This window comes from Larus michahellis, chromosome 5, assembly GCF_964199755.1.
Source record: "Larus michahellis chromosome 5, bLarMic1.1, whole genome shotgun sequence".
Classification (NCBI taxonomy): domain Eukaryota; kingdom Metazoa; phylum Chordata; class Aves; order Charadriiformes; family Laridae; genus Larus; species Larus michahellis.
Window position 1 is genome coordinate 13,541,972 of NC_133900.1, and position 15,977 is coordinate 13,557,948.

Here is a 15,977-nt window from a genome sequence, read left to right on the forward strand (position 1 = left end):
TGTTTGGATAAAACAAAGAAAAACTTGAGCCTATTGCCACTCCTCAAAACCAATGATTTTTCAAGTTTCTAAATGCTTTTCATGTAAGATACGAGGCTTCATTCTAACACGCTGTGGTGCACATACTAGTTACATACAGAGGCACCACCACAGGTTACTGACGTTGGTACTTCTGGTTTTGTTCGGGATGAATAGAGTAGCCATAACTGACATAATATTTTCAGTTCCCTGCTCTTATTTCATGTGGACACTGGACCACTTTCCCGTTATCCCTCTGTGCTCTTCCGTCCTCTCACACACATTCACATCTCTATCCCTCTTCTTCCTCCGCTTCCTTTTGCCTTTCTTCACCATACCCAGTTTTATCCCTAGGAAAGTAAAACTACGAATATAGATCGAAGGAAAATGGGAGGGAGAGAAGGGGCAGGGAAGGAAAAGGGCAAAATAAGGTATGTCTTTGTCTGCTGCATTGTTTCAGAGCCTATATAGTAGGAGGCAAAATATTACAGTCTTGAAGCTGACACAGACGTTTGAGACCATATAATAAGCAGCCATCTACAAACACCACCATACTCTACCTCTGTATTCACACTGGCCTGGAAGAGTAGAAATGCCACAAACATACCTGTGTTTCTACTCCAAGGAAATCTTTTCAAATAACAGATTATGTGGTATTCTTATTCAAAATATCCTTCAACAAAGGAAGACTTGTGGAGAATTCCCAGTTTCAGTACCAAACCGTTCCAACCCAGAGAAGGAAAATTAAAACCGGTCATATGAGAAAAAGTTCCTTCCCAAATAAATATTAGATGAAGTATGTAAAAATCATTAGCCTTTTAATGAATTACTGTCAGACACAACCATAATACACAGCAATAATTCTCAATACGGTGGACAGAACTTTGCATTTTCTACCTCCTCCTCCTGCCTAGCCTTGCTATGTCCTTTCCTTCTTCTCTCACCCCCTTCCTCTTCCTCACACAGTCTGTGGCCTTCTCAGCCATCCCAGATCCTTGAGAGCCTGCTGAATTCCTCCCCATTAGCACTCAGAGGGAGCTGACAGGCTACGGCAGCAGCAGCTACTTCTCTCGGTTGCTCCACCTGGGCAAAACTGGCCCTTTTCTTTCCCCAGGATGCAGGCATCGCTGTAATGATGCTGAGTCTTAAGCCAGGTGTCATGATCAGAGCTGGCTCAAATTAATAGAATAAGCCAGATCTCCATTATTTTATCTGTGGTCATCAAAAAACACCACTCTGGAGTATGCTCACAGTTTAGCTGTGCACCAAAGAAAGAACTACAAAACCAGCTATGTGGCCACAATACTGTTCCTCTCAAAATATGACGTTATCAACCCAACCAAGTAAGTTTTGCAATGATCCTCAGAGCAACAGTGTGATAGCATGCTATACGCCACTTAAAGACTGCCAACAATAATAAAAAAACCCCACCATAGTCCTTGATTCACTCCAAACAAGGATGCACTAGGAATCTGTCCTGAGAGCAGCAATTATTTTTTACTTCAAATTTCTCAGACGTGGCCAGGAAAATGCTGGTATAAAACTAACACCAAGCTTTTTAACACTTTGCCAAAATGCATCACATTTTTTTTATACAATGTCCTCCACTACTTTTAGTACCAAAGAACAAACCTTCTGCATCATATGCAAGAAGCTAAAAAATGGAAGAAATACTGTCACAGTCAAATACAGCTCAGCTTTTGCTTATCTCAGAAGTTGTTTCGTGACTTCCTGTGCTTTTAACTTTAGGGGGAAACCAGACTGTGCTGACCCCAAACATACATTTACGGGCTTAAAAATAATTAAGGTCAAACCACAGAAACTACTGCTCAATATTAAAACAGGCATGATATGCAAAAGTCTCTGAAGTTATGACAGTATTGAAACTAAGACAATCCTCCAGCAATAATCATGAGTCTGTGATAGCAATTATCAGATAATTGATCAGTTTCAAATTCATCAACCTAAAAAAAGCACAGCTAATTGCCAGCAGACATCGAGAAGTGCAAAGAGGAATTAATATTTCAACATAGTTTTAAATGATACCTTTAAACATACCTTTAAATGATGTTTTATTTAAAGTATACAAACCTGGCTTGAAACGGTACTATTTCTGATTTAATCTGCACATTTCAGATCTTCAGCAGATCCAAGACTGATAATGCTTGGCATTTACAGAACACAATTGACAAGATGACTCATTGCAAGGAATAGCTTACCACTAAAATGTTGAAGGGTTCAGACACTGTGTCTGCCGGCTCAACCAGTCACTATTGGCAACTTTGAGCGGTAAAGCCCCGCAGCATGATTTCCTTCATATTTACATTATCTCAAGATGTTTGGCTGTCTGATACCAGAATTTGGCACAGGTACACAATTTGTGAAACACGCTTAGAAAAATAAGGTATTTTAAGTAAAATAGTAATTTATACTGTTGTAAGCAAGGTATGTAGGCAAGTTTACTTTGTGGCTGGCATTGTACGTGTGGCTGACACAGACGTATAATATAGCTGAAAATACAACTTTTTATATCAAACCCCATAGTACAGAAACAGCCATACAAGTGACACTCTAAATGCGAGGTAATGCCAGATTTTTTTTGTTACATGAAAAGGTTTTCTACTTTTCCTCACCATCTTTTCTCTCTCATGAGCAGACAGACTGGACAGACAGCTCAATGCTGCCATCTCTCTCTGCAGCTCAGATTAGCATCTCTGGTAAATTCTAAAATCAAGACACACACTGCTCTGGCGAACACTTACCTACCACATCCTCACAGAAGGTACAACCAACTACTTGCACACAAACACAGGTACAGAGTCTTTACTACTGGAGCAAATAGCTCTTTGATGTTTCTGTAAACTTTCACCCCGGTGTATTATTCTTAGTACAGAATTATAAATAAAATACTCCAAACAGAATCCCAAAATGTTCTCGCAGAGACAAAACACAGGATCACATCCAAGCAGCACCGTGCTCACTACATGAGAGACAGGCTGCATGTCTCTATGCCTCAGTGTCTCCTACCAGGTAAAGCACAGCCAATGTCTTACGAGTCAACACTGAACCAGAAGCCTACACGCATTTTAACGAAGACACTGCCTTTGATTCTTCTGTTCATTCAGAGCAAATAATTTCTTTCTTGGCAATATAAAAGGGAACGTAACTGAGAAAAAATTATCCAGCCATTGACAAGTTTATGTTCAATATCCCTGTTATGCTCTTCTCCCTCTGAATACCAGACTTTTTCTGCTATGACATGACAAGACTATTCTCAGTTTCCACCCACACTAGACTGTCCTCTCTTTCCACCCACGCCAACCTCACACCCATTATGATTAAAAGAGATAAAAACATGGCACACAAGCACGGTCTCTGAAGAGGCATCTGTCCTGTTTTCTTCTGCCGAGCATAACTTGCCTTTGATGTTTTATCATTAAAGTAAAATAATCAAGTAAAAATTGTTTAACAGAACAAGGATAGGTACAAAATCTGCAGCCTGAAAGACGGATTTTCTTCATCATACGACTATTTGGCCAAACCCTTCGAAGCAAACAACTGAATGTTCTCCTAGCCCTCCATTTGTTTAGCTCAGCAGACATCAGCAGAAGGTCCTGCAGCTTCTGCAGAAAACAGAAACTGATGCTTTAGAAATGCTTCAGTTAGTCTCATGAATGAAGTCAGGATTCTGTTTGTTAGGCTTTTTTTTTTTTTTTTTTTTAATGCAGTTGATGTTAAGTTCGGAATCGGTAAACAGAAAATCATCAACAACTGCTTGAAATGCAATGGATGAATCAGATTCCTTGAAACAGAGCTAGGTGGATTGCTGAGTTCCTGGAAGGTAGTACCTCACCTAAACCCATTCTTGAAACCCTGGGAAAATAAATACTTCTTGAACACTGATTATTTTTTTTAAAGTACTCCTCAAAGCAAAATTAATAGATAAAAGTAATTTTCATTGCTAGTAATTACCACAAAGCCCTATATTGACTGCAGGTCTTACAAAGGCTGTGTGCAAGGGACAATAAAGCTGCAAGGTCTCCAAAGACAGGAAATAGTGCAGCTAAATTTGGTAACTTTAATTCTCTACCAAGTATGTTTCAAGGCAGATCGCATAGTGGGGACACATACTTCTGACCCATGCAAACTTATCGTCTGTCTTGAATAATTATATTAGGTGGGGTTACACATACGTTTTGCACCTTCTTACATGCCCCTAAATCAAGGCATAAAGGACAGAGTGAACCACCACTCAGCTTAACCTATCCACCCATGGCCATGAGAAGAAACTCCCATATCTAACACATTTTTTCCAAACAGCCACTTCATGAAGAAAGTTTTCACACTTTTTTCACATATGTTCTTGTTTCACTTTCCTTGCAGGGTATCAAAGAAAGAAAGAAAGAAAATAAAAGACTACTGGAAGAAAACTATTTGAACACATCTATAGATAATAAACCAAAATATAGTGTGCTCCACACTGCTTACAGTAAGCATGATTGATAAGGTATTGTAAGGTAGAATCACAGAATCATAGAATCGTCTTGGTTGGAAATGACCTTTCAGATTGAGTCCACCTATCAACCTAACACTGCCAAAACCACCACTAAACCTAAGCACCACATCTACTTGTCTTTTAAATACCTCCAGGGTTGGTGACTCAACCACTGCCCTGGGCAGCCTGTTCCAATGTTGGACAACCCTTTCGGTGAAGACATTTTTCCTAATATCCAAACTAAACCTCCACCGGTGCAACTTGAGGCCGTTTCCTCTTGTCCTATCACCTGTTACTTGGGAGAAGAGACTGACCCCCACCTCTCTACAACCTCCTTTCAAGTAGTTGTAGAGAGCGATAAGGTCTCCCCTCAGCCTCCTTTTCTCCAGGCTAAACAACCCCAGCTCCCTCAGCCACGCCTCGTAAGACTTACTCTCCAGACCTCTCACCAGCTCCGTTGCCCTTCTCTGGACTCACTCCAGCACCTCAATGTCTTCCTTCTAGCGAGGGGCCCAAAACTGGACACAGTACTCGAGGTGCAGCCTCACCAGTGCCGAGTACAGGGGGATGATCACTTCCCTAGTCCTGCTGGCCACGCTATTTCTGATACAAGCCAGGATGCTGTTGGCCTTCTTGGCCACCAGGGCTGGTGGCTCATATTCAGCTGTCTCTCAACCAACACCCCCAGGTCGTTTTCCACCTGGCAGCTTTCTAGCCACTCTTGCCCAAGCCTGTAACACTGCACGGGGTTGTTGTGACCCAAGTGCAAGACCCAACACTTGGCTTTGTTGAACCTCATACCATTGGCCTCGGCCCATTGATCCAGGCTGGGGGAACACCACTTGTGTCAGGCTGCCAAGTGGATTTCACTCCATTCACCACAACATTTTGGGCCCCGCCATCCAGCCCAGTGAAGTGCACACCTATCCAAGCCATGAGCAGCCAGTTTCACCAGGTAAATAGTGTCAAAGGCTTTACTAAAGTTGAGGTACTAGGTAACTAGTTACTGTGCTATAGACCAAAACCACCACACAGTACCCTTTTCATAAAATCTGCCTCACCCAGTGCAAAGAGAAGATACAGTCTATATTAAAGCAGGGTTTTGCAGTGAAAGCAATTTATCTGTAGGATGCCAGCTTTGTCTGCAGTGTTTCCCAGAGGAAATACTCAGACTGTAAATGCCAGTAACTGAAATTTTAAAGTGATGAGACAGGCAAACCTTATTTGAAAAATATTCCAAAGAACAGAATGAACAAAAATAACACCAGACAGAATACAGTCTAATCTGGAATAACATCTTTAATGCATCAGACAGGAATGATACAAAAAAGTCCAAGAGAAAAAAGATTTCAGATACTTCTTGCTGTTTAAATGCTAAACTCTTAGTAACACAATGTCTGCTTGGTCTTACTAATGACATTGTACAGTAAGTGCACACATGGAAGACACTGCTTTTAAGTAAGACCCTGCATTGACAGGAAGTGTGACCAACCCACTCTTCTCTTCACCTATCTTATTTAAGCTGTACTGTGACACAAAGAAAGATATTCTGCCCTGTGCAATGCTAAATCTCTAGGAAAAAAGATACAATTCCTGAAAAACTGTAAATCTCCCCCTTTGGGAGGAGGAAGGAAGGTCAACAATTTAGGAGACAAAATTCACACAGAAAAATTTCAACATCTCTTTTAACAAACTAAGAAACACACCATAATGATTACCTATTTTCATCTCTTCACCTCTTTTTAAAAAAAAAACAACACAAGCAAGCAATACCATACACAACACAGTGAGGCTCAGAGCGGCTGGCTCACCTCCCACTGCAGCACGTCCATACTAGGACTGTTGTCTCCTCACATGGCAGGAGTATCAAAAGCTGGTATTATCCAGTGCCCAAGTTACACAGGGTCTGTGACACAGAGCCTCTCCACAATCACAATCCCAGCTACCTCTTGAATACTGTTTGCATACTGACCTTTCTATTCTGTCTCCAATTTCGGAGGCACAGCCACGAGTACATGCAATAGTAAGCCTGACAGCATCCTTGCCTCTTGTGCAAGACTAATTCCACCAGAAGTACTTCAATACTTTTTGTTATTCATTTGCCTGCTCAGCTCCTGTTCTTCCATCTTAAGTGACTAAACAGAAAATCTCCATTCAAAGTCCACAAATGGAATACCAAAATTAATTAGTCTGTTCCAACAGCAGAGCAAAGGTACAGGAATTGCCTACACAGCACGGGTTTTCTTCCTCAGCTGTTGCACACAAACATCGGCTTTCTTTATTGAGAGAGATGCTATTACCCTCTTCTGAGCACTTCTCGAAAACACATTTCTTGAGAGAAAGCCATATATAAAAGGCTGGGACTGGACAGAAGGAAGGCTCCAGCCCTGGTCAGTGTTATCAGTGCGATATCTACCAGGTTAAGTCTTTCCCAGAGATCTACAGAAGACCAGATCACACGGGCCTTCTTCGAAGAGCAGACCAGCTGCTCCACCCCCTCCACAAACAGGTTGGGTTTATCATTACCTCGTGTTTCAACAGCACTGATGCACTTTTTGATGATGGTGAACCCTATCTTATCCAATTGTGCACCTGCAAGGAAAAAAAAAGTTTGAAAAGTTTTAAAGCACCATTACAATTATGTCTTTCACTGAAAAATAACACTGGACTTAATCACATAGCTAGTACTTCTCAGGCAAAACTCTAAATATTCTGAAATGGGAACACTTCATCACTTTTTCTAAAGAAATTCCCCTTTTCTCCTTCACAACCCCGCCTAGCCAAAGTAAAAGCTCATTCTGATGGTAGTGGCTTCACTGAATCTGTTCACAGCAGCAGCCTTTGAAGAATGGGATCTCTGATTAGGTACATATGTTGGCAGATGCAAAATGGAGCTTAACAATACTTACTGCAACATCGACAACATCTGAGAGAGTTAACCAAATGGCACAAGGAAGTACTTATGATGAAAAAACATAATCATCAGCAGCAGGGCTTTTACTAAGTCCTACCCTAAGCCAAATAAATTCCCACACTAAAGATACAGGACACATGTATATCATTTCACAGCAGTTAATGATCTGACTACATAAAAGCAGATGCATTAACAGGACAACAGCTGAGATCCAGCATTCCTTTGTTGTTCCTATCTTACCCTTTTTCTTCACATCAAAACTTAATTTTAAAGCTTATATTGCAAAACTGCCCTTCCCCCAAACATCTGGCCTTCTTGCTCCTGGGGACCTGGTCTCGCACCACAAAAATAAAAATCTGCAGGAAAGCTTCTATTAATAATACCAAGATATAGTTTTAACCAGCAATTTAATAAAAATTTTAAAAAGCAAGCATTAATTGCCTGATAATGCAAGAATAACAACTGCTTTCGCTCATATACTTTGCTAACAGAAGAAAGCTAATGTTGTTTAAAGAAAGACATTTCTTTTGCTTCCATACTACAGTTTACATTTTAAATACATGCATTTTGCTGATCTTTATGTTCAGCTGTGATTGCTTTTAAAACCATACTTATGCATTCTAACTGATGTGTATACACAATCTGGATTAAGAAATTGTGATGCATTTACATACAAATTAACCCCTTTTTGAGTCAATGAAGTAAATTGGCAAAACCAGACTGTTTCTCTAGCTTATGTCCAGTCCTACAATTCTTACGTATGTGCTAAACTGCATTACTGTGAGAATCCATTAATTACAAAATCCACAAAAGTATATTCAGAACTCAAGATTAAAAATAAAATATTTAATTATGTTGGATCCATAGAAAAGCATTCACCTTTGCCTTTCTCAATTGTAAAATGTTAATAAAAATCAGCTTTAATAGTAATTCAAATACTTACTTCCCTCTCGTTTTGCATCTGCTCTATTCAAATTGATGAACAGCTAAAGCAACGAGTAAAAAGACATAAATTATTTTAAAGACCTTTATGAAACCAGAAGCAAGACACCCCCAATCTCACTGCCCAGTAGGCACAAATGCAGCTGTTTACAGCTAGAACATATCACCTCTAACTACAACAGCTCTAGCAGCAGGACCAGAGCTCTGTGCCCCCTCAGAAAGCAGATAATCGCACTTTTTAAGGAGTGAAATTTTTAAAAAATTCTCAACAAATACAGTTCCTTGGGGAGCAGAACAATGTTAGTTATAGCCACTGAAATTAACTGTGATTTATGTGCTCCATGTTCCTGTGTTTCTCTGCAGGTTCATTTCCCACAGTTCAAGTTCACTTAAATCATTGTGAACTCCTTTGATGAATCCTGGGAATTATGTCCCCCCTCAGCATTACCAGAAGTTGTAAGCTTATTGGAGAGTCCAGCTCAGACAACATGTAATGGTAATAAACGCTTCTATAGATGAAACAAGATTTTTATGACAGTGATGTCAATAAAACCTACTGCTAAAATCCCCAGTAGCCAACTACTGGGGACAGACACATGATTGTGTCATTGAATAGAAAACCCCATTATTTTTGGCCCACAAAACCAAGACCAATATAATATTTACGACTGTAAGAACAATCTGCAGTGTCTTTCAATTCTGCAGTTCAGACCCATTTCCTGATGTGAACCAGAAATTAAGCAAATTCAAGTACAACCTTGTTGCCACTGACACAGATTTTTTTTATCTAGTTTTATAATAATAATAACAACAACAATAATAATACCACCACCATATATCTAACTCACATAAGTCTTGCCACTGGAATGCAGTATGTCAGCATAAGGCTAAGTGGACGTGCTTATAGTAAGACATTTTCTAGAATACCAATATCATCATTGTGATGGGAAGCCATTTATAAAAATCAATGCTGTCTTACAACGAAAAATACCTCATATCAGCATTAAGAGTTATCTACGCTAAGCTTTACCAATTTTGTCTCCTGAGCTTTATTTCACTTTTATTCTTTTTTCACTGAATATATCATTTTGCAAACGACATCATCCCAGTTTATTAAAGTATAAATGGGATTAGGAAGTAGGGGGTGAGAGAATTTCTCCATTATGCTATAAGTGAACATAAGAAAATGTCACTTACAGCTTCTTTTCCATCCAAGGCTTCCATCCACAGCTTTCTGTCCTCCTCAGAAAATGCCTGCATGGTCACAGGAACTCCAGGCCTGCAAAAGTACCAACCACATAGAGTAGCCGCATCCACCAACAACTAAAGCACTGCCTTGTCAAATTCTACTTCCAACTACAAGCAAAAGCCCATTGCCCTAGAAGTAAGGGTTGGCTTTTTTTCTTCATTTCTGAACACTGCTCAACCTTAAATTAATAGGTATAGAACTGATACACACAGTAGGAAATAGGGAAGGATAAGGAGGAAAAGCGAAATGAGTGTAATCTGCAAACTATTTATTTGAAATTCATTGTTGATAGCTTGTTGATTCCAACACTTGCTGCGAGTTACTGTTTTGCGAATTCTAAATAAACTTGCTCTTGCGTTGCTCTGCTAATACATAAAAAATGGCTTTTGTCACCTTATTTGACGCGTAGTCTTCAGCTTAAGAGCAGTGACAATGATCACAGTTTTCCAGTAAATGTCTCAAAAATAATCAAGACCTTATACAGTATCTCAGTACAAAACTCCATTATTGTAACTTTCCTAAAAGGCAAGGATGGACAACTGTGGGACGTAGGGATTAGTGAGATTAACATAAATCTACCTTTGTGTTTATATAATTGGAAACTAAAAAGAGTAATCATGTGGTTCAGCACAGTCTACAAAGCAAAGAGAGTTAAAAGCAGACCAGGTTATTTGGGTAATTATTTTTCTGCCAATTAAAAAAAAAGTTGTTATATTCAGCCTGCCAATACTTTTGGCAAATTTGTAAATTTGATTATATAGAGATGGATAGAAACAGAGAATTAATTCATAACATTCTCTCTCTCTGTCTCTCTTTTGTACTGAATCAATCTTCAAGTAGCAAAATAGCTGTAGGGGAAAATGCTATCCAGAAACAACAGCACAGAGAAAACCACCACAAATCCCACTTTTACTTAAAGCTGTAACAGTCCATATTTTTGAAACTAGAGACATTTATAGTTCGTTTTCACCTTGACACAAATTTTATCAAACCACACAATTTAACTGCAGCGTAGAACTCTACAGGTACAAATAACATCCTGCTCAAAATCTCTTTTCAGCAACACGTGAGGACAAGGCACGCACACACCCTCTAGCCACCTAAACTCAGGAGATCCAACTATAACTTTGGAAAATGGCAGCAATCAAGCAAGTCGTTCTCTTTTGATTAGTGAAAGCAAGGAGACTATTAAGCCATAAACATGGAATCTCTTACTATTCTCAGTGATAGACATTGAGCTCTTGGAGCGGGCAAGGGAAGCCTTGCCTCAATTTCTGCAACTAATAACCTTTATGACTAAAAGAAGCTGGTACTGGTATTAGTAATAAAAGTAAGCAACAGCTTCTCTAGACATACCAGCTTTTTTCAATGCAAACTGGTCTGCTAGTAGCACAGAGCTGCAGCCATCAGAAACATGCAAACTTAACCACTCGGTAGCAAAAAATACCCTAAGTAATTAGCTAAATTAACCAAAAAATCTCACATGCTGATTTTTTTTTTTTCTTCTCTACTTTCTTTTACTAGTTAAAACTAAACCAAAATGAGTTACTTTTATGCAGGGCAAACTTTCCTTCTTTTCACTAAAATTATTAACTGTCGAGTCATCAAAGAGTATCACCTAGACGCAATATGCCAAAGTCAGTATATGCTGCATGAAATGTAATTTATTTGTCTTCAAATTGAAGTCAAAAGAGATAAAGCCTTCCCTCCTCCTTGTTCTGTATTGGTAAAATTAAAATATAAGTAGTATTTCAGAAGGATAATGCTCTTTATCAATAGAAAGTATTCTTCCTACCCCAAAAGACCTCTGCAATCTCTTTAAGATTTAAATTTCTCTACATTTTCCACTAGTCACCTCCACTAAACATGGTGGAGTACTAGAAACAAAGTAAACATCACTTTCCAGAGATTTAGCTAGGATCCGAGCACCCTCAGAGCTTATAGTCATAAGCATGCGGATTTAAAGAAAAAAGAATTCACCTCGGCTTTCTTTTTAAAAGAAAAATCTGTAAATATTCAGCTAGCTCCAAACTACGCTCAAGTTGCGCACAAGGCTGAGTGTTTGCTACTAAAAAGTCCTTCCTAAAATTTTACAATCTTGCCTCCTTCCACAGCACAGGAACAAAGAAAACCCCATGGCCAGCTGTCAATCTGTATGTTATTTTTTAACTTGGACAAGCCGAGGGATAAGTGTGTCCTGAACTGATACCAAGGAAACAGCTAATGGCCTGCAGCACAGAACTAATCTCCATGGGAACATCTCAGTACTACACACATATATTATTAAAAGAAAAATGTCTGATATCAAGGTCACAGTGGACCAGTTGTGTCTATTATATCTGGACAGAAAGATGGATTAGAATTTTCCCTCTTTTCCCAGAAAAGAGAATGAAAAATTGTTGTGCAGGATCAAGGAAACACTGCTCTCCATCCATCTCTGTTTAACTCGATACCCTATTGAGCAGAGATGACACACAGAGGCGGGCGGACTGACCATTTCTCATGGTACTTTTTTAGCAACTTTATCAGGCACAGTTTGAAACCCGTTATTAACACTGACCAAAACACTGACCCAAGAGGAGCTGATGTCAAGACTTTAAAATCACTACTCCCTCTCCTACTGTTGGGACACAGTGTTAGAAGAGGTAAGCCATATCCCCTGCCCTCAAATCAAAAATGCAAGTTCAAACCATGCGGTAAGACTTGTGACAAACGCCACCCGAGCTGTAAATGGTATCCTGCCATCTGCCATATGTGCTGGAAGTTTTCAGATACAGTGGTAGTTTCACATTCCTTTACGCATTGCTTGTTATAGACATGGGCATGCCACGGGCAGGCCAGCCTGACTGGCCACGCAAGCTAGCCGCAGCCTCCCACCTAAGACTGTGCACGTGCACATGTTCCTTATCACAGACATATTTGCTGAGCCAACAATCATAGGACAGAGGGGCCTGGCAGCATTGGTCACACCGCATTTAAAGTGAAGGGCGCTATGAATCTAATGAGAGAAAAACCCCAAAAACCTATAAAGCTTGAAGACATGCTTCATGATAAATTAGAATGTCATTAATTGGTATAAAGAGCAATTGTATTGGTTAAAAACAGCTCAGAAGGTCTGGATGCAAAAACTCAGCAACACTCCACTAATTTATATCTAGCGTTTAATGCTAGATATGGTCCTGTTCTGCACAGATACAATCTGCACCAAAAGAAGGTGGTGTTCCCCCAACTGTATTTATTTGCAGTATCCTATTTAGTCGGATTCTCTCACCTTTATAAATGAAGGAAGACTACAGTGCTGACAAGAAGCAATATTTATAATCTTTTAAGATCCTTTTAGTGAAATCAGTAAGCAATTCTCCTCTTTTGAAATAAAGTGATAAAATGGTGGTGTTTCAAAAAGGCAGCAGCAACAATATTGAGGATGCACTGGATGATTACACCAGCCACAAAAAGCCTCAAAATCCCAATGATTTTATTTTCAATCCGAGAAGCAAGTATAAACCCTCAGCGACACGTCACTTTGGAAAGCAGGCTTGTGATACAACATGGTCATGACTGTACGAATTATTACCGTGATCATAGTCTTTCACTATAGTTGTATGTACTTCAATTTAAGCCATGGTTCTTCACAATGATAACAGCAATTCATTTCTCTAACTTTTCCTATGTTTTTCTTTTACGTGAGTTTATACGTCTACATTTCAGTTTAGATCCTCCCTGCTTCTGCTACATGCGGCTAAGGAAAATCCAGTGGGATATGGCAGCGCTTGCCTGCTCCTCCAGTGACTATTTCCCATTGCCAGTCTCAATGAGGGTTGAAAAAATAAGAAGAAAACACAACAGTAATATTAACTAGTACTTACAAAGAGTCCTCTCTAGCACGTTTCATGAGCTTACCTGTCCGAAGCTTCTAAGTCAAAACAGAATCGCCTGTCTATGGTATCTGTATTTCTTTTGGTACAATACGTAAGGACGAAGAGTTCCTCATCACCCTGTCAAAAGAAAGTTTTTATCTGCTTGACACAGTAATTGAAAGCTTCAGTAAGCTGGCTACAGAAACCAAGTAAGGTAAATTCACATTAAAATAATGGCAAAAGCTATACTGAAAACTGACACTTGCAAAAGAATTCGCTCATGGTTGCCATTCAGGTCTCTGCACGATAGCACATAAATTCCATGGTAATTTTTGGGACATAAATGCAAAAACATTGAGTTCATTTTAGCTGGTACTTTACAGCATGACACAGTACCACAGTAATTTAAACTAACAAAGATATTTTGCTATAAAGATTTTGCAGGTAACAACATAAGCACACAATGAGTGTAAGAGTCTTCTCCTATTTTATGTCAGACAGCAATTTCCTGTAGTAAAGGCTATTGCCACAGTAACTAGAATAAAGTAAGTGTTCTTTACTATCTGTAATCTGTCTTACAGACAGAACCAGTCCTTTCTTCGAGACCAACCAATATTAGGATCATATTTTACCCTTAAGTATTCAGAAATCGAATAAATTAATCTTTGAATGCTGCATTAGTTGTACCGGATTTAATCAGGATTAACTGTACATTTTAATTACTTCTTGTCTTACTCAACATCTCCAGACACAGGTTGTCACTGAGGGAGTTACTGCATTGTGGGTTTCAAAATGGGAGATCTTTTAATACAGCAAAAATGGCTTCATAAGTGTTTTAGAATGCCAAATGCTTACACACATGCTATATTAACTAAAGTGGCTTATTACAATTAGACTAAATCAGAATAAAAAATTCATAGAAGTACTGAAATGATTAAGGAAGCCAAATGCCACTAATTTTCAGTACGGCAGGATTTCCAGATCTTTTGAAAGATTCTTCCAAATTCAATATATTTGTAAATATACACAGCCCTCAAAGCAATGAATGTCATCTCCCCTTGCTCAAACTAATGGGATATAATACCCTGACAAAATTTCAGCAACGTGATTTTCTAACCAAATTTGAAGATAGGGCAGGGTGCTACATTTACAAGCATTTACTCAAGCATTATTCTCTAGCTTCAGATACCCTTTTTCCTTGCAACAAAATGCACTTCATCCATATTAATGCATTCGTTTAATGCGTCATCTCTGAAGGTGCTGAGTGCCCTCGATTCCCAACTATTTCAATAGGAATTAAAGCCATTTAAAGATCAACAGAATCTTGGGTCTTGAATATTTCAGATGCTATCAAAGATATCTGAAATTACATTCAGATGTCAGTACAAATTATATTCCTATTAAAATCCTCTTTTCTAGTTCTTCTTCTAGTACTTATATCTCTGACAGAAAAGTCTGACTGGAGCATGTAAGAAAGAAATTTCTAAGTTTATTATATTTTCCTGATTTATAAACCAGATTCCAAATGGCCCTTATCTATTAATCCATCCATTACTTTAGGTTAATGTCCTTAAATGTCAGATCGAATTGTATGAAGAAAGAAGAAAAAAAGGGGCAAGGAGGTAGAGAGGAAAAGTATTTGACGCATCTTTTCTGACACATCCTATGATCTTGATACAGGACAAGTATAAGAGTAGAATATAAAAAATACACTTACAGCTTTCCCTCCTGATCTGTGTTCAAATGGGATCATGGTGAACTTCTTAGTCTCTTTCCTATACGTGCAGTAGTGCTTCACCCAACTGGAACCAAAAGGAGCAGGCCCTACATAAAATGAAAGCATTAAATAGTATGAACTTTTTCCAGTTCGTACGTTGTCTTCTCCTGCTTTCCAAAATGATACTTAAGAATCCTAGTTAATTCCTAATAATGAAGTATTTAAAACAAAGCTATGAATTAAGAACACCATACAAAGTAATACAAATGTTAACCAGTGTTCACTATTCTGAAAACTGATATAGGTAGTATTTCACGTTTACGCTTTATGACAAATTGAAAGAATCATTAACGTACCTTTCTCTCACTACTACAGATAAAATAATTTTTCCCTACAAAATAAATCCCCCTTGGAAACATTATTTAGGCAGAACATGGAAACCTAGTTTTACACTTAGTAATTTGAAGCTGAATAACTGCAGATTGACACACCTGTGTTATGAGCTCTACATTATCTACTGATTAAGGTCTGATCACATTTTCTGACACCAAAACTGACACCAAAACATTCATCAATGCACACTGTACATAAAATATAACTATTTAAGAGACCAGTCTACTGCATACAGTATTATTGAGATTTGCATCATAATGTTAACTGTTAAAGCTTGGATTCTGACTCTCTGTATCTCCTCACTTCTATTAATTTACGTTTTTTCAAAAAACAGTCTGCAAAAGAATCTTCTCTTTTGAAGGACTCTATCCCAGAGTATCAGGGAAGCCCTT

The 15,977-nt window shown here is 38.7% G+C and overlaps 1 protein-coding gene across 3 annotated transcripts in view; it reads right to left on the reverse strand.

Moving 5' to 3' along the window:
* Positions 1-15,977, reverse strand: part of ARHGAP10 (Rho GTPase activating protein 10) — a 153,501-nt gene that overhangs the window by 66,231 nt on the left and 71,293 nt on the right. For all 3 annotated transcript variants that reach the window (XM_074588835.1, XM_074588836.1, XM_074588837.1), the window contains 5 exons: positions 15,193-15,299; positions 13,519-13,613; positions 9,567-9,648; positions 8,371-8,413; positions 7,040-7,105 (listed from right to left, as the gene is read on the reverse strand). In XM_074588835.1, the coding sequence (XP_074444936.1) occupies positions 7,040-7,105; positions 8,371-8,413; positions 9,567-9,648; positions 13,519-13,613; positions 15,193-15,299 (393 nt within the window). The remainder of the gene's footprint in view (positions 1-7,039; positions 7,106-8,370; positions 8,414-9,566; positions 9,649-13,518; positions 13,614-15,192; positions 15,300-15,977) is intronic.